At 31.0% G+C, this 22587-nt stretch overlaps 1 protein-coding gene across 3 annotated transcripts; it reads left to right on the top strand.

Annotated features, from left to right (window-relative positions):
- The first annotated feature begins 1409 nt into the window (after positions 1 to 1409).
- Positions 1410 to 21962, top strand: LOC139496093 (uncharacterized). Of its 3 annotated transcripts, none has more exons than XM_071284552.1 (7): positions 1410 to 1497; positions 9987 to 10364; positions 18700 to 18909; positions 19346 to 19420; positions 20392 to 20472; positions 21079 to 21195; positions 21749 to 21962. In XM_071284552.1, the coding sequence occupies exons 2-7, from the start codon at positions 10066 to 10068 to the stop codon at positions 21777 to 21779; spliced, it is 813 nt and encodes a 270-aa protein (XP_071140653.1). In that variant the 5' UTR covers positions 1410 to 1497; positions 9987 to 10065; the 3' UTR covers positions 21780 to 21962. The 3 variants fall into 3 exon arrangements, with proteins under 3 accessions (XP_071140653.1, XP_071140652.1, XP_071140654.1); XM_071284551.1 differs by lacking the exon at positions 1410 to 1497 and adding an exon at positions 2517 to 2663; XM_071284553.1 differs by lacking the exon at positions 1410 to 1497 and adding an exon at positions 7973 to 8020.
- The last annotated feature ends 625 nt before the right edge of the window (positions 21963 to 22587 follow it).

The following is a 22587-nucleotide window of genomic DNA, read 5'->3' as shown; positions in this document are numbered from 1 at the left end:
TCGTTAATTTCTCGTTTGAATTGTTTTACATTTGTCATTACGGGGCCTTCTATTGCTCACTATGTAGTATGAGTTTTGCTCATTTATGAATGCCGTACGATGATCTGTATTTGTTAAATTCTGTCATTGGGATCTTTGTTGGCAATCATAATTATATTCATTTCTATTTCTATATAAACTCATCATAGATACCAGGACTAAATTTTGTATATACGACAGACGCACGTTTCTCGAATCCAAAAAAAGTTAAAAAGGTCAAATAAAGTACGAAGTTGAAGAGCAATGAAGACCAAAATTCCTAAAAGCTTTGCCAAATCCAGTTAAGGTAATCTATGCCTATTATTTCTTCGACATAATGACTTCCTGAGTAAAACATCAAACTAGATAATTATTGAAGATAAATTTGTATCACCTGGTGAAAAAATGTTAGGTGTCAAAATACTGATAACTTTTACAAAAACCCTGTCCAAATATTATTCGTACGAAACATAACATCACGGTCATTGCTGATACAATATTGAAATGCTATGTAATTCAAAATTATCCTTCAAAAAGAGAGATATATGCTATATCAATACAAGTTTTATTAGCTTATGTTGATTGTCTTACATTTCAGCAAAATATAGATATTTTAAGAAAATAATATCCTATTTCATAGTTACACAAAGATTCAAAGCATATACACTTCAATCCAGTTCAGTCTCTTTTGATATTTCATTGTAATATGTTTTTTTTATTTCTTTGTTTTACTAACAATCATTTTTATTTTCAACATTATCATTATTATGTGCAATCTTTTTTGCTACTTTTGCAAATAAAACATGTTTAATCTAAACTGAACTAAGGAATCAACCCAACTACACATAAAAGTGAAGTCAACATGCAGTCTTCAACACACATCTATATAGGATAACAACCCTACATATTCAAGAGTATAAACATTTTATTTATGTGAATAAATCATTGCAAACAGAGGAATGCAACAATAAATTACCTAATGAATTTTAAACTAACATTCATATATAACCAAAGAAAATCATTGACGACGCTTCTGACTTTGAACAAGCACATTTATATCGCAGAGATAAATGACTTTCTCTAGCACACTGTCTTTCCCCATAGTATGCCATTTGTTTAATTCTTCTTGAAGCCATTCAAATTATCATCATTCGGACAACTGTGCGATTGCTGGTCACAATCCTGGAGTCAGACTTAGTGCTGGCAGTTTACTTACGCCAACAATATACGTGCATAAATTGAGGTAAATGTTGCGTCCACCCATTAAGTCTATCCTCTCGGAATTTCCTTTGCAAGCTGACTTTATTTACGCAAAAATTAAAACACACATGAAGTAATAAGACTGCTAATTGAAGTACAAAACTTAGATTTATATTCATACAAGCAAGTCACGTGACTCCAAGATGAATGATTATCATAAGGTCTCTGTATTTCTATATGTGTTATTTGGTGAAGTGACATTGTAATACTATTCCAAAGGTATGTTTAAAGTTTCATAAATAAGACATTTCCTCATTTTTGCATTTATACTAAACGTATGTACATGTACCTTCTTTTTTGGAAATTTATATGACATGATTTAACATCTACATTGATTGTGACTTGTTGATTGTTTGACCAAAAAATAGGCCAATTAAATATAGAAATTCTATGCTAAAGGGAGAGCTTGAATTGGCCGTGAATATATGAAGAATTATTATAGTTCAAAGTTCAGGGATCTTCTGACTTCCAAACAAAAGCAAAAGAAACCATATTTATAAAGATATTAAATCAGTGCCTCTGATGAGCTTAACTGTGACCAATTCGCCGTTTCAGAATCTAATGCATCCTGGGTTATATTTTCAAAAGTGTACACCAAAACGTCCTGATTGGTTAAAAATGCCATAAACAATGGAAATTTAACCACTGACGTGACGTTATTTTCATTTTGGGGTACGAACAATGAAATTACCCATCATGCTTTAGATTCTGAAACGGCCAATTGTAGCTTGGGTTTCTCCATTGCAACACACGGGTATCTGAGCAAACCTTATTGTCTGTCAGAGCCAAACAGATAAATGGCAAAGAACCAGTCTATATCAACTGCCAATTGCTGTCACAGAGAATCTTTCATAAATCGTAGAAAATATTCAAAATTGTTTGTTTTTTTCTCACTTAGACATTTCATAATTTTACTTTTTTAATCGTTTATGGATAAAACAAATATTAAATTATTAAATGCTAATCCAGACTTTACTGTTATCACCTATTGACCAGTTTACATGCCTTGAACTCATAAAACATTCCAGCCAAAAACTATTTCTATTTTTAATCATTTTGGCCGTAATAATTCTTTATTTTTACCTGAAATAACCCTCGAAAGCATTGTTTTCTATTATATATTTATTATTCATAAATTATTGATGACATTAATCGCCTCTCAATCAGACAATCACAAATGTTTCCGTGTAATAGTGACAACCTCAGTCTGAAATGCCTCCCACGAAATTCCAAAGCTTTGTAGGGCGGGAATATGTCGTATTGTGGTCTGTGACGGACTGGAACCGCTCGTGATGTCATCAATATTTAATTTAAATTACAGTGTCTAAATTGTCAATAAGTTATTCGAGAGATTACATAACGGAATATACACTTTCAAATAACAGGTAATCAAATTACTGAGCATCTAGTTAGATAATTAGAAGTTAATACTAGTATGTAAAGATAACTAGACGTTAATGTTTGCATGTAATGATAATTACCAGATAATGTTTGTATGTAAATAGTTTTGTTTATATTATGCATACGAGAATAGGGCGAATAAATCAGCGACAAATGTTTTCTTTAATTTCTTGACGATTTGTTTTTCCTGAGATGTATGTTTTGGAAACTTTATACGAGACAACCTAACCGTTATTTTGAATTATTTTTCGTTCATACTTGAACATGAAATTTAGTTTTGTTTTTCATTTAGTTTTCGTGGGGTGTCTGTCTTATTGAAATATATTCAGATTTCAGTTTGAGAACTTAATATTGTTTGTATACACTTCAACAGCTTACGAATTCAATAAAAAAAAGTGTCTATAATAATGATTGTCGATGAGACAAAACCAGAGACAAAATCATGTAAATGTTATCAACTATCGGTCAAGGTAATGTCATCAACAATATTTTAAACTCATTGCTTATAATATATTTAATGTTCGATTATAGTTTAGGCTTAAAATCCACTAGGAAATATTATGGTGTTTAAATTCCTAACAGGGGAAACGTTATCTGAATTAACAGCTATCTTTATGGACATGTTGCATACGTGCTGTTTATATAATTAATACTAAATTAAAACTTTACATATTCACATAATGTATCTTAAAGAAATTAAGCAAGGCGTTGGCTTTTTTTGGTAACATCATAAACAATGTACAGCATAAAGAAGGATACTTAAAGAACAATAAATTTCAAAACTTGATTAAAAATTCGAGAATTTGATGTTTCGTCAATATGGATAAGCAGGGTTTTGTTTGAATTGATCTTAAGTTTGTTAATTTGGTGTTTATAAGGAGGGTAATTCAGGAGAGAAATTACGTTCTTATTCCTAATTTCTATCGTTCTGTACCATGTCAGGAATATGATAGTTGTTATCCATTAGTTTGAGCTTTTAATTTTGCCATTTGCTTAGAGACTTTCCGTTTTGAATTTTCCTCGGAGTGCAATAGTGTTGTCATTTTACTTTTTTTATTACTTTTTATTATAAATCGCATACGAACTAATGCCGAACTATCATGCAAAAGCACTACAAACCAGATACTTGAAAAATACTTGGATAGCAAGATGAAGTTTAAAAATTACAAGTTATTATTATAGAGAAGCGATCGTGTTATGAAACATTGCATGTTGTCTCCGATAATGGAACTTGTATTGGAAATCTAATAACATAAGCTATGCATTATTCCTAAAACGGACGATACAACTTGTCTACGAGCATGCGTTGTCTTAATTGTCTTAGAATTTAACATTGTGGCACTGAAATATGCTTCTAGTATTATGACAATGTATTCAAGTGCATTAGAATTGAATTCAGGGACAGTAATACCCTACAGGGGACTAGCGAAACATTATTGGCTTACTAGCTAGTAAGACAAAAAAGGCCTAAGGGATTAAAAAAAAATAAAAAAAAATACCAGTAGTGAATTGGATTAAGTGAAACACCACTGGCTTCGTGACTAGTAAAGTGGCTTTAAGTGAAACGTTTTGAGGTGAATTCAAACAAGTGCGACCTAACGTGCTTCCTGACTAGAAATAGTACCTTAACTTTATTCATTTAATTTTCGTAGCATATTACTACCGTAACTTTATTCATTGAATATAGGCTATAGATTTGTGTGTCACCGTTTCCGACATAAATTATTACTATGATTATAATACGTTACAGTACTTTAACTTTATCCTTTGTTTTCTGTGGGATTATAGTCTCTTAACTTTATTCATTTGCTTTCCGTTGCATAGCAAAACCGTAACTTTATTCAGGATATATAACCAATAAATTTTTATGTCACTGTTTCAGACAAAATTATTACTATGATTATATTACTGTTACGTGTTGTTTTTATTAATGTCAACTAACATGGTCATAAAATGTATATTCTGTCCATACAATTATGTAAACAAGTCTATCATTAATAAATAACGAGAGCTCATTATGGAATATTAGAAATATATTTGTTTATTTGGATGTGTTTAATACATGCCACTTTTACTGACGATCAATGTAATTGTTGAAGTATGCGTTTCATTTTTCCTATGTCTATCGTATACCAACGGAAATAAGAAGAAACTACTTTAAGAAAATATATCAAAATTTTAAGTAGGTCCTATTTATATTTGACTAATTTGTTACATTGTATCTACAATGTATGTTGTAATACGAAATGGAGAACATCGCGGATATAGATCTCGAAACTCGTCTATGCCGACTGCAATTGGTCTCTGAAACTAGTCGGGATATATGGATGTTATTCCTTGTTGGTAATCTTTGAACAGGATTTGCAGATTAAAAAATACATAATCACATCTACAGAATTTATGCAAATAAATTAATGAATTGAGAGTAATGGTTTAATAAGGTAAAAAGAATAGAGAAAAAATACATAAATATTAAGAAAACAGAAATGAATGACAACCATTCATACTCTCTTTTCGTGTATGTCTGTTTTTTGTACATTTTTGCAGGAGCTTGATGTAGGGTCTGTTTTAATGTGCAGTATAATTTAGGTTATCCCTTCTAATGCAATAGCCCTTGTAATATTCGAGCTAAATCAAGTAGGGTTTATCATAAATGTGTTAGTTTTCACGTTTGTTTGACTTGACAAATCGTAACCATGACCAGTGGAATCGTCAAAAAAAATATTTGCTGTTCATGTATAATGTATATTTCAATTAAAATATTTTTGGGTTGTTCTTGTAAAAGGATTGAATGGTTGATTGACTTTCAAACACAATATCAGTACACATGTACTGTGTCACGGAGAAACTATTCAAAACGTAGGAAAGACGGTTTAGTTTGTTAGCTAGTTTACAATGAGTCTATATAAAAAAGAAGATGTTGTATGATTGCCAATGAGACAACTCTCTACAGGAGACCAAAATAAGTTTGGGTTTGGTCAAGTAGACGAGTTTCTGGACAGTATTTTACAAATATGGAAACACAAATGAAGAAACAGTAAAGTGGACCAAAAATATAAAGAATAGAGAAAAATATACATGGTCCAAATTAAACAATAGAGAATAATGAGCTAAACAAAAGTAAAAAAAAGAGATAAAAAATAAAAATGACAGAATACCGAAATTATAAAAAGAAAAACAACATTTACATCATGGTTCACATCAGTCATATGAATCAGTACTACTTTACATTTCAGTTTCTTGTAAAATGTGCAGGTACATGTATAAAAATGATTGGGGAAAAAACTTTTACATGTTGACGAATTGTTAAATAAGTTGATCATCAACATAAACGGAGTGCCTAAAGGATGTTATTATTGTGGTCTGTCTTTTTTTCATTAACTAATCGTTAAAGTGATATAAAAATTCCAGTTGTAGTATAAAACAATACTAGAATGGAATACACACGATAACCGATCCCTTTATGTAAATTATCAAAAAAAATGATTTGGTTGTAACCGCATTTAATTACAAAAAACCTGTATGAATTGATACTGTCAAAACGAATTATCAGCATTCGTTACGTCTTCATGTCAAACAATGAATTGTTGTTATTTTTAATTAATTGAGGTAAAGCAACATATTGTACTTTAGATTAACACCTACAACTTTTTTTTAATTTCCCGGAAATTAATTCACTTCTGTTAACTTATAAAATAACTGTACTGTGGGAATTCAATTTAGTGTCTTATTTACTAGGTTGGAGAGCAAAGGTAGGATTTTTTTTTCAGTTTGTCAAGAAACTTTTTTTTGTAATTTACCCGTTATATAAATTAAGGCAACAGTAGTATACCGCTGTTCAAACTCATACTAACAGTCAAAGCATCTTTGGTAACACATCCAGTTATCCTGAACTACATTGTACTTAATGTTTTGAAACATACGTTAACATCAAATTATCTTGCACATTTCAACAGGTCTGAAAACTTTAAAAGACTATTTGTAAGAAAGGATCTGCCAATCTTGTAACATTGGGATTGGTTATCAATGTATTAGCCATTGTTATATTATAGTTCGTTTTTGTGTGTGTGTTACATTTTAATGTTGTGTTTCTGTTCTTCTCTTGTATTTGATGTGTTTACCTCAGTTTTAAATCGTTACCCAGTTTTGTTTTTTTCTCAATCGACTTATCAATTTCGAACAGTGGTATACTACTGTTGCATTTGTTAGGGTTTCATACTTGACACTGTCTTTCGTTTGGAAAGAACATGACATATTTGCCATTGGACATACAGGAAATTAAAATAAATAATTTGTAGTATCCTATCTGTGTACATGCATATGCTTGTCTTTAAAAGCAAAATGTTTTATGAAGTTGCCTACGTGTAAATGTGTGCTTTAATTAAATAAAAGGGTTTATCGAATGGCAATTGGCTACTATTATGTGTTCGCTATTAGGGTTCGGAGTAAATAAACTCATCATAGATATTAGGATTAAAATTTTATATTTACGCCAGACGGGCGTTTCGTCTACAAAAGACTCATCAGTGACGCTCGAATCAAAAATTGTTAAAAAGCCAAATAATAAATAATAGTAACATTGTAACAGGTTTTTTTTTAGCACAACATTATTAAGCCTCAACTTGTAAATTGTATATACATACATACTTTACTGGGAAACGATATTGTTTATAGTAATAATGAATTGAATTGAACTCAAAACGTAAAAACGATATTGTGTTACAGTGCCTTCTTGTTCAAACCTTTAACGTCCCCTTTTCATTAATCAATCACCGCCCTTTCTTATTTATATTGACGAATTATTACATGTACACCTGTTATGTTTTATAAGTCGTAATTTTCAAAAAGTTGATGAACCCTTTGTAATACGTTATCATTTGTCAAAAAGTTGAAGAAAACAAAAATCGTACATTACTTTTTTTAATCTTTCAACTTAACTAAATCAATTAAACCGCTAAGTGTGCATGCCGTACTTGCTTGTTACAAAGATGAATTAGATCGGTGATTGATAGTGAAAACTTTGGCGGAATCAACAATTTAATTTCAATTGACTCCAAACTATACTTTATTGAGGCCCCTCATGGTGGGTCCTAGTAATCACATAATCACTATTTTTTTGCCAATATAATCACATTATCATTAAATATTTGCTTATCTTTAGTAATCAAATAATCATAAACTAAAAATACAGTCCTAGGTAATCAAATAATCATGAAATATTTGGCTTAATAATCAAATAATCATTAAAAAAACGGCCAAGTAATCACATAATCAAAAACCCCATGAGGGCCCTCTTTATTGAACTACGGAAATTTGTGATCAACGATATTTCGTACACGCAGTAAGACTATATATTTATTCATTTTTATGTTTTCTATGTAAACTGTTATTAATCTTTTGATCGTTTTAACTATTTTGCCATGTCATTGTCAAATAACTACAGCTAGAGAAATGTGCTTCTTGTAAATACGTTATGCTTAAAGTTTAGTTTTATTGATTTTTTACTATCTTTAACTTCGTCTTGTTTAATGTATGTCCTTGAACAAGATGTATTTCCTTGTTTATTTGAACTCACATTTTTTCATCCTGTATGCATAATTAATGCATGCGCATCAGTTCCATTTGAAATGTCGATTTCTGATATTTTGTTGTTTATTCATTTCTCAAATTTCTCATTTTTTAAAACAAATTGAATGACTTCGTCAGGTAAATGAATAATTATTAAAATTTGTGTTCCAAACTTTTACAAATTATAGAGTTACGTCAGGTGACTTAATAACTTTTTCAATTTTTCTCATAATAGTTATACAGTTTACACTCTAAAACAACATCCCATGTATCATGTAATACGTCAAATTATTTTGGTGCAATAAATTGTACTTAAACATGCAGGGAAATAAATCAAAATTACAAAATTTTATAATTTTCATTCCTGATTTTTTAAAATTGCAATAACGTCATTTAACAAAATAATTATTTCAACTTTTTTTGATAATAGATATGAAGTTTATATACATTCAAAAACATCTCATGCATCATAAAATACGTCAGTTTATTTTGATCCAATAAATTGTACCTGAATGTACAGGTAAACGACTTTATTATGTTAAAAACATGTCAGTCTAACACAACGTTTTACATAAAAATGTTATTTCTTACAAGTCACAAATTGTTCTTTTAAACGCCTTTTATAGATAAAAATATTAAAATGATATATCTATATTGTAATTGTATATAATGTGGATTTGGTCTCCCCGAACATATTTCCTACCAAGATAACAAGGTACTAAAACATGAATTAAAGGAGTTCTTTGTTATACGTCTACGAGTCAGCAACCCAACAAAAACTTCTATATTTCATCTTGCTGTTTTCAACAAAATGGGGCACCTATGACATATAACATTCCCTAGTCTAGAAACCATCAAATTGGATTAAATTGATATTTGCTTTGCGTTCAGTGGCAAATATGTCACAGCATTTTCTGGACGGCTAAATTTCACCTTATAAGTCAGATTAATATATTCAGTTTTTTTATTCTAACACTCTGCTTAATCAGTTAACATTCTATACTCAGTGTGAAGTAGGAAATAATTTAAAATAGTCAATTTGATTTGTAACAAGTACAATGATTCTTGATAGTGGCTGCATTTCAAAATCATCGCCATTTGTTGTCTAACTTAAACCTCATATTTGATCTTGTCAATTTTTTGTCCAAACTAACCCTTGTACTTTAAAATGGCATAAATAGAAAATATATCGTTACCTTGGTTATTTATTAATAATTGGATTACTAATAAATCCTCCTTTAAACCAAGATATGCAATTCAGAATGAAACTTGTTCTTGTTCTAGATCTGTTTTATTTCAGAATATCAGTTTTTCATGTACTACATTGTATCTTATACATGTAGAACCATTCTGATATTTAATTTTAGTTGATGTTTTGTCATTAACATATATATCTGATTAAAAAAAATTGTGGCAACTTTAGTTTCCTTTCATTGCTTTCATGAGTGATCATGACTTAAAAATGCCTGAAATATTTGCCACTGTATAATTTGTATTCCTAGATCTGCGATTTTGAATCGGTTTTTTACCCGTTTACACTACATATTTGCTAACTATGTTGACCGTTAGCATATACAATCATATCGGTTCATTTACTTATTTTTTTATTATTTGCAAGCCATAAACAAATCATCCACTTCATTGACTTCATAAACAAGTAAATATTGATAGCTAATCTATTCATCAATTCTCTGTTTTTTACAATGTTTGTTAATTGTTATATGTTTCTGCTTTTACAGGTGCCTGTCTGGAATGTTATTGCATGAATAAACACCAACTACACTGATACAAACATACATTTACAACATAAAGTTCAAAATGGGAACGAACAACATTGTTTTGCTAACAGAATCACCATCAGAGACACGCTTGAATGAATCGAACATCCATAATGGGATTTTAAACGGAACAGTGACCGGTCAAGATGATTTTATGACAAAAACTGAGTTGTCAATCCAAGAACTAGTTATTATAGGGGCATGTGCGACTGTAGCATTCTTATCAATTATTGCTGTTATTCTTAGAATCTGTATGCCAATGATTCGAAAACAAAATAAAGTGATTCAAACGGAGTGTAAATATACAGAACAAGTAGTTAGCAAAGAAAAACGATATGGGTAAGTACATTATTCACTTTTATCGAACACCTTTGTATTAACATTTACATGGTGAAGCTTAATGGGATCCTCGGGCTTTGCGCTGACAAAAATCCGTAACACATCTTTGTTTTTAAGAGCCAATCTGCCAGAAAACCATGCAAAACCGTCCGAATGCCAATTTTGCCAAATGAGTTCATACTTGGCACATTGGTGCACCTTATTGATGTTATTAACCACACAAATTTTTTTTTGGAAATTTTGAACCGATCTTGATTTTTTTTAGGCGCCATCTTTAAACAGCTGAAATTGCTCGAAAACGTAAAAAATAAGCCTTTTTTGGCATATTTTGATGGTTTAAATAAAAAAACATGGCAATATTTATAATTTTTTGATAGTTGTTCCTAGTAATACATTACTTTAAGTGTAAGAATGCATAGAAATAACAATGCTGTCTATAAAGTGTATGTATAATCTAACCATTTCAATATGTTCTATTTAGCTTCAAGTCCAAAATGGCTGATTTTGGTCATCTTTAAGAGCCAAAATACTCCAAGACCCGTTTATTATTGTAAAACAACATATCTACTTGCAAAGTATAACTATATATACTCAATCAAAAAAAATATTAAGCTCGGCAAATAATGTTGGTGTCTAGTATATGCCACAACAAAATGGGGTAGCCTGCATATTCAAATTTTCTCAATTTTGCCGTCTAATTTTTAAAATCTGACATATTATAAGATCTGGATTTATAAATAAGTATAACAACAAAAGGAAAAGATTAATTAATGTTTCATTTAATACATTAAGAAAAAAATCATATACAAATACAAATTATTCATTACAAATCTAGAGGCTCCCAGGAGCCGAAATAGCTTGAATTAACAAATTGTGCACCTCAAAACGATAAAAAACACATAATTCATTAGCAATAAATTTAAAACAATTCAGAATAAGTTCAGACTGTAAAAATAAGTTTTTCTGACCACTTTTGCAATATTTTCTTATATCATATTGAAATAGCTGTCTGATATTAGCAGAAAACTCTGAAAATTTGTAAAGGAGAAGGTCCGGTAAGGACTCATTTTGGCCTCAAATTTCAGTTTCATCTGACGAAAGATTTTGACCACTTTTTAAACACTTAAGTGTCTATTTCACTTGATTCAATTAGTAAATGTGAAAGATTTTAACTGATTTAGTCATTTAAGACAATCAGATTCTTGCTTGAATATGCAAAATCTCTCAAATATATGCCAAAAAACGTCACTTTTTAGATGGTTTTTGTCAAAAATGAAAGTGGTCGCATCTGTGTTCATCCACAACCTTTATATATGTTATGTATTATCATAAAATACAACTTACATTTCAATATTAAGAATGAACACGAATGTGGCCACTTTCGTTTAACACGGAAACCATCTAAAATTTAACTAAAATGATAGAATATATTGAAGATTTCAGTAATTTAGCATGACTTAATGGTGCTACAACCCGATAAATGTGCATTGTATTGTCAAAAACAGCCCATTTTTATGTAGCAGAAGCATTCAACTGTCCAATAAATAACTTAAAGTTTACATTTTAACAATTTTGTAAAACTGTTATATTTTGGGGCCAAAAAGTGGTCTTACCGGACCTACTCCTTTACACACTTCAGGGACAATAGCTCATAGATGTTACGTCCCAATTTTACAGAAAAATTTTGGGTAGTAAAAGATCTTGACATTTTGATAGTTTTACAATATATATATATGCTGCAGTGCAGGCGACTGGGTGTCACGATATCACAGTAGCATTGGTTCGAATCCCGGCGAGGGAAGAACCAAAAATTTGCGAAAGCAAATTTACAGATCTAACATTGTTGGGTTGATGTTTAGACGAGTTGTATATATATATATATATATACACATATGTGTATGATACTTCTTCTAAAGTTTTTAAAATAATGGTTTAAAAGAGAAAACTGTAAACAGTTGCAATATAGAGATGATTTTAACAGACACTAAGAGATGGACTTTTTATGGCCCTTTGAGCCTAGTATGCTAACAAGGTAATATTTGCCAGGTACCTATATATCTACGTTGCTGCAATGTGGTCAATAAAAACATGAAAATCATAAATGCATCTACTGTAATGTAGTCAATACAAAAATGATAATCATAAATGTATCTTAAACAAGATGTGTGAAAGCAACACGAAAGGCTACGTCTCAAAAATTTGAAAATCTGCAATTTCAATAACACATGTGGATACAAACATGATGGTTGTCTCACATATAAAAAAATCAGCTCTAAATCTGGAGGCATATACAAAAATGTCCATATAAATGTGAATTTTGAACAATTTTCAAAGTTTAAAACCCTTAATTCTGGAAAAAATTACACAGCGGAACGAAACTTAAACTTGATATGTAACTCATCATGGTTAGCTCACATACCAAAAATCAGCCCAATATCTGAAAGCATTTTAATAGAAGAAAGGTCCATATAACTTTGATTTTCCAAAATTTTTCAAAGTCCAAAGCCCGAAATTACAGCAAATATTAGGGTAGCATGACGAAACTTTAACTTGATCTGTAACTCACATACCAAAAATCAGCCCAATATCTGAAAGCTTTTAGGAAAAAAGTGCATATAACTGTGATTTTCAACAATTTATCAAAGTCCATAGCGGGTAATTTCAACAGAAATTAGGGGAGTGGAACAAAACTTATACTTGATCTGTAACTCATCATAGTCAACTTACATACCAAAAATCAGGCCAATATCTATGGCGTTTAGAACAAGAATGTGTCCAAAGTACACGGATGCCCCACTCGAACTATCATTTTCCATGTTCAATGGACCTTGAAATTGGATAAAAAAGATAATTAGGCATTAAAATTAGAAAGATAATATCATAGGGAACAAACATGTGTACTAAGTTTCAAGTTGATTGGACTTCAACTTCATCAAAAACTACCTTGACCAAAAACTTTAACCTGAAACATGCACTTTCATTTTCTATGTTCAGTGGACCGTGAAATTGGGGTCAAAAGTTTAATTTGGCTTTAAAATAAGAAAGATCATATCATAAGGAACATGTGTACTAAGTTTCAAGTTGATTGGACTTCAACTTCATCAAAAACTACCTTGACCAAAAACTTTAACCTGAAGCGGGACAGACGGACGAACGAACGAACGAACGAACAGACGGACGGACGAACGGACGCACAGACCAGAAAACATAATGCCCCTCTACTATCGTAGGTGGGGCATAAAAAAACACTGTATAATGGTTTGTTTCGGAATGACTGAATTATGGAATTACGGAAAATCGGTATTTTAGTACAAGGGTAAAACTTAAGGCACCGACTACTTTGTTACTGGCCATAAAAAATCCATAACTAGACGAAAAACAAATTACTTCAGTTTATATTTACTAGTGCCAAATTTTCAAAGAATTTTGAATGAAATTGAATAGCTGTTTAGATTACTGTCATGACTGTACCTCTACATGACATCCTGAGAAATAACAAAATTAAAACAAGTCATATGAATCTTCAAATTTCAATAAAGTTAAATGTTTTTTTGATACTTGAACAGCAAGGTTTTATTATAAAAACAAGTGTACATTAACTTTCTTGTAAAAGAAAATCCATAACATAAAAATCTTCATTAATGTTATTTTTTGGAACATCATCCCATGGAAGATGTAAGTAGTGTTTTAAAGATGCAAAGTTTCTGTTACTTGTTTGGTTGGTTGAAATTGTTTCTGTCAGAAGCATTATCAGTCTTCCAATCCGATGTTGACTGCTGTAAAGTTCAGTTAGTTGTGAGTCTAGATCTGAAAATCACAAAACATACATGTACATGTATAGATCAGGCTGTTAGCTTTCATATTTTTTCATTTTCCAATTTTTTGGCCTTTTATGGCTGAATAGATATGCAGTATTGGTCTTGTGCATTGTTGAAGGCCATATGGCATATGAAGACTTATAGCTTACATATAAGTTGTATGTCATCTATTCTAATTGGCAATCATACCACTTTTTTTCATATTTTTCATTTACATGTTTACCACTGACAGGAAATAAAGATGACGACTAAAATCACCATTCTTCCAAGGCAAAAATTAACATGTAATAGTCATTTGCCAAGCTTAATATTTTAATCTATTATAAAAAATACACCATAATTAAAACTAATATAAGTTGCAAACATATATGGAATGGGTCTTGCAAGTTAGAAGCAAGTAAAAGTCATGTAAATTCATGTATGAAAAATCTAGCCTTTGCGTCCGTGCTCCTGGCAATGTGCCAAATAGTTTAAATTTTCATTTGTATTGACCAGAACATAGTAAAATGAATGGGTTCCAGCTGACATTACTCTAAAAACTCAACTTCCCCATTTAATATGCTTCTGGGTAGTTCTTAAAAGGCATTAAAAGTTGGATTTTTCCTTGGTTTTCGAATGAATTTACATAATTATGCAAATGAGGCTGTTACTAAAAATAGATATGATTCTGGCGAAAATTAAGTAGCCATTTTTTTTTATTTTATGTGAAGGATTGAGATGATATATAAAAATTTGTCAAGTTGTGATTGTCGATTTGGACGATTTTCTGAATATTGCATGGTTTTCTGGCGGATTGGCTCTTAATTCATTTGAACCTTAATTCAGAACTATCAAACATTAAACTATAACATGTTTTCTATTGTTTTAAATGGGTATATTGAGTAACATAAGGCTTTTACCATGAATTTGATTCGTGTTTTGTTAATTCTGTATACACCAGATATTAAAATTAAGTAGCAATTCACATATCAGAACCAAGTGAAATTTAGAATCCAAAATTGTTTAACAAAAAAATTTAGATAAGAACATTGTAAACAGGTAATAATTATTATTCACCACATATAAATCTTTTTTCATCTACATGTATAAAAGACTTATTCTGCTATCAGTCGACAAAAAGCTCAGAAGAATAGAAGACAAACTAATTGAGAATAGAGAAAGTTGATAGATTTAAGAAGAGAATAATCAAATGTATTTTCCAAAACATTAAGGAATAATGGCAAAAACAAAAATGAAAATCATCGTTTTCTGGCTTTTACTATGATTTCTATTAATTCTGGGGGCCTCGGTGGGCAAGTGGTCTAAGTATTTACTACTGTAATCACTAGTCAGTCAACACTGAGGTTGTGAGTTCGAACCCCGCTCGTGCGGGTGCACTCGACTCTAATCTTAATTGACTAGGATTGTTAGTTTTACTACCGAAGATCGGTGGTTTTCTCCGGGCACTCCGGCTTCCTCCACCAATAAAAACTGACCCCCACGAAATAGCCCAAAATGCGGTGCTTAAAAGTCAAAGTATTAATTCTTGAGAAAATGCCATTAAACATGTTCAAAATCACTTTTTGTGAAACATTCCATAACTTTGAATGATTAATATTGTACGTAAATAGTCAATAAGTTGTCATTATCTCAATAAATAATAGGAAAACGTAGTGTATTGTCAATCATGACGGTTATGTAACAACGCCCTGAAATCTCGGTAACATTTTCAAGAATATTTATATAATGTCGGAATTAAATGTGCAGGCACTGATTCCAATGTGGCACCTTGTTAATTGTGGTTTAGAAAATTGTAAAAAAAATGTAGGAACATGTAGTGCAATATACGCTGAACATTTTTTGAAATGTTTTTTGTCTTTAGATAAAAGATACATACTAGTTTCCCCACTATGTATAATGCTTGTTAAAATCATATCCAAATAATATGAGAGAAAGGTTTTGTTTGTGTTGTTGTTGCTTTTTTAGTGTGCATTATTTGCGATGAATTCTCGATTCGCATTTACTTGTTATCAGATATTATTTTGACAGTCTGACTAAATCGGGATATATCGTGTGTTTTTAGACTATCCATAGGTTGAAATCTTTTCAGTGGTTATATTATATTATGTCGTAATGTTACTGTCATTTGGACAAATTGGTGGTCGATTCTGTTTAATTTATTCTTACAAGGAGCAATATGACGAGTGCCACATGTGGAGCACAATCTGCTGTCCCTTTGGAGTACTTGCTATATCAACCGTGTTGCTCAGTCCTGTGTTTTCCTTGTAGTGTTTTGCGGATTTTTGTGTCATGATGGTTCTATCAGTCTCTTTTCAAACAAATTATTGTTATTTTTCCCTTTGGTATTTTCCGCCTTTTTTCACGATTTTATAAAGATTGGGAACGATTTATGATCGGACATATTAAACCGACACCTGCCTTATGACGAAGACAGTGCGTGACTATATGGGTGCCTCTATGTACAGTAAATAAACTCATCATAGATACCAGGACTAAATTTTATATATACGCCAGACGCGCGTTTCGTCTACAAAAGACTCGTCAGTGACGCTCGAATCCAAAAAAAAAAAAAAAAAAAAAAAGAAGAAGCAAAATAAAGTACGAAGTTTGTTTTTTAATTCATAATCTAGAAGCATCTGGTGTTGATTGATTGATTGATAATTTATATAATAGTATATGACAGTCCCATTAGGTCGGTGTCATCTTTGAAATATGATGACATTTGAAAACGCATACCAATAATTTATTAAACAAATGATTTGGAATTTTAATTCAAAATTATTCTAATTAAAAACGAAATCCTAAATTCCTTAATAATATAATTAATCAATGGGAACGAGGTGACATCTCGCATTCATAAAATAAAAGATAAATGAGACAAAAATACATTTTTCAAATTTTCAAATTCATTCTGTTTTAATTTTTACCGTCTCGTGATTTCTATAAATGATTCATTGCTCTGTGCTTAACGTCAAGCTATACCATGATCGACAAAAAGAGGTTAGAGACCTTTTTGAACTTGCAGGGAGGTGAGAGTTTTTGTCCTGTGTTAAAGTCTTCACAATAAATTATATATGAATAACAACAATCAAATGTTGGGGTTTTAATGTACGTGTAGCGATTTTGTGTCATTAATTGCTACAACATATTCTTTCCTTTACATTTTTTCAAATTTGTCAAATTGTTCTCGTTCTGAATATGCATAAAGTGCATGTCATATGATTTGTAGAAAAAAAACCAACCAGCGGCCTAGATTTGATACGATCGTGTTCAGTTCATAAGAGAGGGGATTTGTGTGATCCCTAAAAATTAATTACTCGGCTAAAATGTGCAAAATGGTACGTCCTGTGGGTATTAACGAGTGTAAAAACAACAAAATTAGCATGATTTTATTAACGTTAAAGGATAGTTTTTCAACTTCGGTCTATTAAAATTCCGAGTGGCAATAACTCAACCTGTCTTTATTAAAAATAACAACTATTTAGCTGATAAATAATTGAGAGATAGATATAGGAAGATGTGATGTGAGTGCCAATGTGTGATAGTCTATTAAAGCTGTTTAATTCAACAATTCACAAAATGCTATTTTCAATAATGGCACCATTTGGTGTTTTTTTTTTTATAAAAAAAAAAGGGGGGGGAATCAAATCCCAGATTCGGTATATTTAAACAAATATTATGCTATGCGGTCAAATAGTTTGAATTACTTGTGGTAAATGTTTTGTTTTCTTAATGTCAAACATATTTTTAATGATTTTGTAATTGTTTATTAAAATTGTTTACATGAATGAAAGATCTTATCGATTAAAATGCTACTGGCTGTTTTTGATAATTCAATAATGTAATTGAATGTGTAGTAGCCAAAGGGTTGTCGTAAAATATATCTTTGACTTTTAACCTTGAAGAAAAAACAAAAAAACAGTGGAATAGATTCACCATTAGAAAGTTTATAATTTGAAAAACATGAAAATGAAACAAAACTATTAATGCATCTCATTGGTAGGAAATAAGTAGACACAGGTAAGGAAATAATACAAACAACTTTAAGAGAGGGCCAAAGCTTGCATCCTATTCATAATTGTAAGGTATAGTAACTGTTACAGTAGTATAAATACACGTACGAAAACAACTATGTTTTTCAACTGTTTTGAATCGAGCGTTACTCACGAGTCTTATGAAGAGTCTGGTTTACAAATTAATAAGTCCAGTATCTTTGATTAGTTCTGATAGCTATTCCATTTTTAAAATGGGTGTCTAAACGTATGTCCTTATTCAAAATTATTTATCGTTAAAAATGGGGATTCAAACCGTGGACACTTCCTGAATCCGCCACTGCCATCACATACATTTTAAAGGTTATTTTTATGTACTTTATACTATAATGTTCGACCCATTTTGTTTCAGACAAATTCTATACACAGCTTTATAATATTTTTCACTTATTCCATCACACCTTTACACGTTTTAAAGGTTATTTTAATCGACTTTATACTTTAATGTTTATCATTTTATTTCAGACAATTACCATACAAAGGTTTATCATCATCCAGCTCATCACAGTCTTCATCCTGGTCATCTAATAGCCAGCTTGATTGGTCAGATTCTTCAAGTAACAACACTAGAAGTACATACTACACATCAGAAAGTAAAAATATGTCCCGTCCATTATCAAACTACAACTTCCGAGGATCGACGTCGTCACTTCCGTTATATATTGCCGATAATAGGTAAGATTTATAAGTTAAATTATCGTCTAGGGGTAATAGCCTTGAGTTCCTGATTGTTACCTTATCTTTTCAATATTTTGGTTTCGAGACATTGCTTGTCCAAATGCAATCCATATGGTGCAGCAAAATTGGTACCGTTTATACTATAATAGTTGTGGTCAATGTTATATTATTTGCTCTTAATATTTCATTGAGTTTGATTCACATTGCCGTGATGCCACATACATAGTAAGACACTATAAACCTTGTCGGCACATATGGGTTACTTGCTCATTTTGATTTTTTTTTTAGTATTCCTTGAAAAGTAGATTTTTAAAATATTTTTTCTAATGTTATATATTTTACACTATTTATGTGTAGGGATATGCGAGTATCTTTCATGAGCAACTAATTAAAAAGAGTACCTTGTGTTAATATACATATTTTTGTATTTTAGGTCATTGCAAAGCAATGCATCATCATATCTAAAGTATATTAATGAAGATCCCACGTATATTTTAAACAATAAATCGTAAGTATTTCTTTTTGTATATTTGTGATTATTTAAATTGTACATTTTAGTACCATAAGTTCACTGTGCATGCAACATATATACCGAAGTTCAAAGAAAACACATACAATTTGAATGATTACATTGTGTTGTGTATGACAAACCTTTATTTAGCGTTAACTGGGGTATTATTTTTAAGCCATTGTAAACATACGAAGACACGTTACTTACATGAACTTAACGAAGCCAGATAAAACATTTAACGCCAAATACATTAAAAGTTAACTTTCTTTTTGAGCCCTCGTCATAACCTAAACCGTAACGAAATAAACCAAACTGACATAGTTTACCACTTAGTAATATGACAACTTGTACAGAAGTACTGCTGCTTCATTGTTAAAGTAAATGAATTTATGAATGGTAGATCCGAGGTCTAGATGATCATTACCTGGTTGGGGTAATTGGTTTTTGCATTACAACCAAGTGCAAGTCTAGTACAATGGAGAGGAGGTTTGAGGCAACCGTCAATGCAACAGCAAACCAACAACACAAATAACAAAATCTTGAGAGCAACAGAAGTCTTCACCATGAACGTACAACAGAATCCCCATGTTCTTTACATGGATATACATGTACTGTTTGCCATTGGACATTAAGTGAACCCAGTCAATTAAAAACCCTGTCTATGTGCTAGATGTAATACGTATTGTTACAGCACGTTTTTGGAGCTAATAGTGTTACCTTAATTTTTATTGGATTTGGTTGATGTTAAACATTTGGTTCAAACCTTGACATATTTTAAGTCTTGATTAATTTTATATTTTTTCAAAATCCGAATAAACGTGCCGAATTTGCCATTTGATGAGTAAAAACTTACAGTAATCAATCACTCAAGCAAATATATCTTCACATGCATATTGATGACTAATTTCAATAATTTCATAAGTTATGGATTCTGTCATGCTATATTAATTACTTTTTCCTTTTTTTAGACTGGAACCTTTAAAATTAGACGATGCATATCGAGGCCGGTGGGACGAGGAATTTGACCCTTTACAGGTTACACCCTCAGGGTATGTAGTCTTAAAGTTCAAATAATTAAGATTTTTGCACGTTTATATCTAGGTCATTTACATATTCTATAATATATTAGAACGCAAGAAATGAAGAGTGATACCTTCTTCCTGTGGTCGATATTGGCGGTCAGAAAAATACAATTTTAGTGGTTGCAATGTCTAGACAATGTCAATTGTTCATTCAAAAAGTAATCATGTTAAATTACTTTGTCAATCATCTTGACACCAAATCGATTAGTTAGAATAGGCATATCACAATTTATTGAAAATATTTATGCAGGCTTAAAAGCAGTATTAAATTTGCGTCACCAAAAGGTTTGTCTTTCCCCCACGGGGTAAGCATCAATATAAAGGCTGTTCCCTTGCTTTTTGTGTTTGCTGTGCATTACCGGACATTGTGTGAATAGTTAGGACCCATGCTCTACTTTGACATAGTGGCATGAACTGTTTCAATTGTCCTAACTCATTCGGTCAACTAAGTTACATTTGCATCTGTTTTCAAGATAAGAACATTATATTTCGCCTTATTATCAAGACAAGATTTTATGATTGAATTTACAAAGACTCAGGATATAAAATAATGCTATATTATATTTTTGATAGGTCATTAGCCTCGTTGTCACATCCATCTGAAGACAGAAATGTTCCAAGCAATGTTCCTGATTTCTCAGCTTATAAACAAATTCCACATAATCCATCTCTTGCAAGAGTTCATTCAGGGTAAGTTATTTTCATCGTTAGTGTAGTGTTAGTACTTGTTAAACACGAATAATTCAGTTCCTCTCCGTATTTGACTCTCGGTCTAACTAGCAATTATTGTTTGCCTCATAAAGCATAAGAATATAACGACCCAAATTTGCAGCAATGCTGGTTAGTCATGCCTTTTTCTGTTGGACTTGTCCATAACAAGGGACTTCAAGACACCTTTAATTTTCATGTCTTTGTCATATTTTAGTTATTTCTTAATTATCTTAACTAAATGACACATAGTCGAAGCATGATTTTGAATAAAAAACTAAAGACAAGATTCCCCAAAACATTGGATAGACCATATCAGCCGTCAACACTATTTTGTAAACAAGCAAACAAAAACAAGAATAGAAACTGAAGTATAAATCAGGGGTGACAGTGTTCAAGAAAAAATAAAACATAAAAGAATTACATAAGAAAAAGTTATAAAAAAAACAGTGAATATAATAGGGGTCTAATACGTGTATTTTACTTTTAACACTTTGACAAAGACATCTTATATATTTCATTCCCTTTTTTGAAGGTCAAAGAAAGTACAGTCATATCGGATGTGAAAAGATATGTTAGTGCTGAGATATAGGATCTATGAAATTACTTGTGTTCAGAAACTACAAACAGACCAATAGTGTTAATGTATTAAACTTTTATTTGAATATAGTTCACATTGTACATATCATCAGAGAAACCATTTCTATTTACTTGAATTATAGTTTTATAATAAAATAATTTTACACATAGATTGTACTTTTTTACATAACGATGACTAATGAATAGATATATGGTCACTTCTGTCTTGTAATGTCAGGCATTTAAACCCTTGCAAAAGTGGGGTGTTTGTTTGACTGTGCTGGATGTGCAAAAACGTAGCCTCGTCAGTTTACAACGGGTATGTTAAATCCGATGCTTCTTGTAGAGAGTTGCATGCTCTGTATGTTAAGCACCGTTGTAAAAAAAAACTGTAAGGGGGTTCGTTACTGGCATTTTTCTGAGAAGAAAAAACTGTCCCTACCGAACATAACCTCAATTGTGATATTCTGTGAGGTTAAAACTGATATATAACGCTTATCATTCTCTCACTTCTCTGCTCTTTAAATTATAACCTCATTTGTGATATTCTGTGAGGTTAAAACTGATATATAACGCTTAACATTCCCTCACTTCTCTGCTCTTTAAATTATAACCTTATTTGTGATATTCTGTGAGGTTAAAACTGATATATAACGCTTTATATTTCCCTCACTGCTCTGCTCTTTAAATTATAAACTCATTTGTGATATTCTGTGAGGTTAAAACTGATATATAACGCTTTATATTTCCCTCACTTCTCTGCTCTTTAAATTTATCCACTTTTCTTTTTAATCT

Source organism: Mytilus edulis, chromosome 11 (genome assembly GCF_963676685.1).
Source record: "Mytilus edulis chromosome 11, xbMytEdul2.2, whole genome shotgun sequence".
NCBI lineage: Eukaryota > Metazoa > Mollusca > Bivalvia > Mytilida > Mytilidae > Mytilus > Mytilus edulis.
The sequence above is the reverse complement of the archived record's forward strand: the minus strand, read 5'-3'. Positions and strand labels throughout refer to the sequence as shown.